This window comes from Hordeum vulgare, chromosome 4H (genome assembly GCF_904849725.1).
Source record: "Hordeum vulgare subsp. vulgare chromosome 4H, MorexV3_pseudomolecules_assembly, whole genome shotgun sequence".
NCBI classification, from domain to species: Eukaryota; Viridiplantae; Streptophyta; class Magnoliopsida; order Poales; family Poaceae; genus Hordeum; species Hordeum vulgare.
The window spans coordinates 537,696,875-537,699,333 of NC_058521.1; the positions used below are offsets into that span (position 1 = coordinate 537,696,875).

General features: G+C 62.9%; 1 protein-coding gene across 1 annotated transcript; it reads right to left on the reverse strand.

Annotated features, from left to right (window-relative positions):
* Positions 1 to 287: 287 nt before the first annotated feature.
* On the reverse strand, positions 288 to 2,084 carry LOC123446825 (UDP-glucose flavonoid 3-O-glucosyltransferase 7-like). Its single transcript, XM_045123367.1, has one exon. It carries the CDS (start codon positions 1,993 to 1,995, stop codon positions 532 to 534), a length of 1,464 nt encoding a protein of 487 aa, XP_044979302.1. The 5' UTR covers positions 1,996 to 2,084; the 3' UTR covers positions 288 to 531.
* Between the last annotated feature and the right edge of the window lie 375 nt (positions 2,085 to 2,459).

Here is a 2,459-nt window from a genome sequence, read left to right on the forward strand (position 1 = left end):
GAAAGATTATCCAACATGGGAGCTCACCACTTAGCTAGATATGCTCTGTATTTAGGGGAGGGACGTCATGTGTGGCTACTCAAATCCTTTGATACTAATATTATCCCTGTAATCCGCAATAGTGATCAATAAAGCAGTTTTTCACCCCTTAAAAAAATTGATGTAGTTGTATCCACACACTGTGCATAGATCGTTGCATCGCATCGCATCATCCATACAATCCGCCAAAACAACCGCGTGATGTCGCTTTTTCTTACATACGAAAATGCCGCTCGCGTGTTAAAATGCTGTTTGCGGTTTTTATAGCGTTTTTGTTGGACATGCTTTCGATAGTAACCACATCAACAGCAAAAGAAATGAACTTACAAGTAGCCCCGCTTAGGAAGCTCGTAAAACCAAACAGCAAACAATTTCTGATACTTCAAATTTGTTTGCCTTTTGCTTTCCATATATTGTGGACACGATGCGAATTGAGGAGGAATGAGTTCGTGATGGGACAGGGCGGCGCAGCTGCTAGCCTGGCTCCCGCCATCAGCCCCCGTGCCGGCGCCGGCGCCGCACATCATCCAGCAGCGCCCCAACGGCCACGTACGAAGACCCTCCCACCTCCACGGCCCGCCGCGCGCTCTCCCCGACCTCCCCTGCCTTCCGTCGCAGCCCCTCGTCCGCCATCGCCTCGCGGACCCTCTCCGCCACCTTCTCCCTGCCCACCACCACCCCGCCCTGCTCCTCGCCTCCCCACACGTACCCTCTCTCCGCGCCGGCGCCGACGCCCGTGCCGGCGATGCCCACCACCAGCGCCTCGTTGTAGAACTGCTCCGCGAAAACCGGCCAGGCCACCACGGGGACACCCGCCGCCGCCGCCTCGGTCACCGCGCCCCACCCGCAGTGCGTCACGAACGCGCCCACCGCCGCGTGTCTCAGCACCGCCACCTGCGGTGCCCACCCCCTGACCACCAGCCCGCGGCCACCCGCCGCGGTGTCCACGTCGGGGAGCGGCGGAGCGTTCTTGTCCCCGAGGACCCACACGAAGTTCGCGCCGGAGTCCGCGAGGCCCATGCCGAGCTCCGTCACCTGCTCGCGCGGGAACCGGGTGAGGCTGCCGAAGCAGACGTACACCACCGACCGCCCGGGCTTGGTGTCGAGCCAGCTCAGGACGCGTGCGGCCTCTGCGGCGGCACCCGCCTCCCCTCCGCGGCCGCGCTCCAGGACGTCTTCGCCGTCGCCGTTGATGAGGCAGACCGGCCCGACGGCGAACACAGGCTTCCCGGTGTCCTTCTCGTAGTGCTCGATGTACCTCTCCTCGAGGTCGGCGAACGAGTTGACGACCCAGCCGGCCGTGGCGCGCTCGATGTCGAACATGCGGTTCAAGAACTCCCGCGAGTCCGCGCCGGGGAGCGTCGCCTCGGCGAGCCTCGACCTGGTGAGCCGCACCGCGTCCGGGAGCCCCGGCACGAGGAACGGCTCCGTGGGCGACGCGACGCTCTCCTGCGGGGTGTGGAGGAGCAGGGACCGCTGCACAGAGAGCGCGAAGCAGCCCGTGCCGGTGAACGCGTACCGCGGGATGCCGAGCTCGGCGGCGGCGGTGGCGGCCCACGGGAGGACGCCGTCGAAGACGACGGCGTCGGCGGGGTGGCGGCGCAGGAGGTCGGCGAAGAGCGGCGCGAGGAGGTCGACGGCGACGGCGAACGGGCCCGCGTCCTCGCGGGTGGGGAGGTCGTCGGCGCTCTCGTGCCCGCCCGTGAGCCCTGCGGCCTCGGCGGGCAAGGGCAGCGCGTGGACGCGGATGCGGAGGCCCGCGGCGGCCGCGCGGGCAACGGGGCCCCCGAGCCTGGCGGCGTTGGCGTGCGTGAGGACGAGGGTGGCGTCGGCGCCGCGTGACGCGAAGAGGCGGGCCAGGTCGGACATCGGCAGTGCGTGGCCGGGCGTCGGGAACGGGATGAAGTAGATGCGCGGCGCTGCGTCGCCCGCTGGTGGTGCCGCCGACTGCCGCATTCCGCAAGCTCGATCGGCGCCGGGGTGGTGACGACGGAGAACGGTGGACGAGCAACCGAACACTCGAACAGGATGGATGCTGCTGTCACACAGACAAGCTAGTGCTTTGGAGCGGGTGTATACATAGGCGCCATGAAACACAAAGATGACGACGATACGAGAGAGCGGGAAATTCGATTCCACGCGAGCTGCGCTGCGCTGCTCCAAGATTACTGGTCCGGTACAAAGATCACACGTTTGCTGTGTTGCAGCAACGTCGTTCGGTTGCAACCTGCGAGACGAGATCAGATAGGTCTCCATTGGTTACATTTACATCACCGGTTAACGGTCATTAGTGAAGAGCATCTCTAGTAGAGCCATCAAATCCTTAAAAATAACTGTTTTTTTTACAATTTTCATCGAAAAAACCGTGTAGATTAGAACCCTTAAACCCGTAAAAAAAATAGAGGTCCAACCCTCAAACC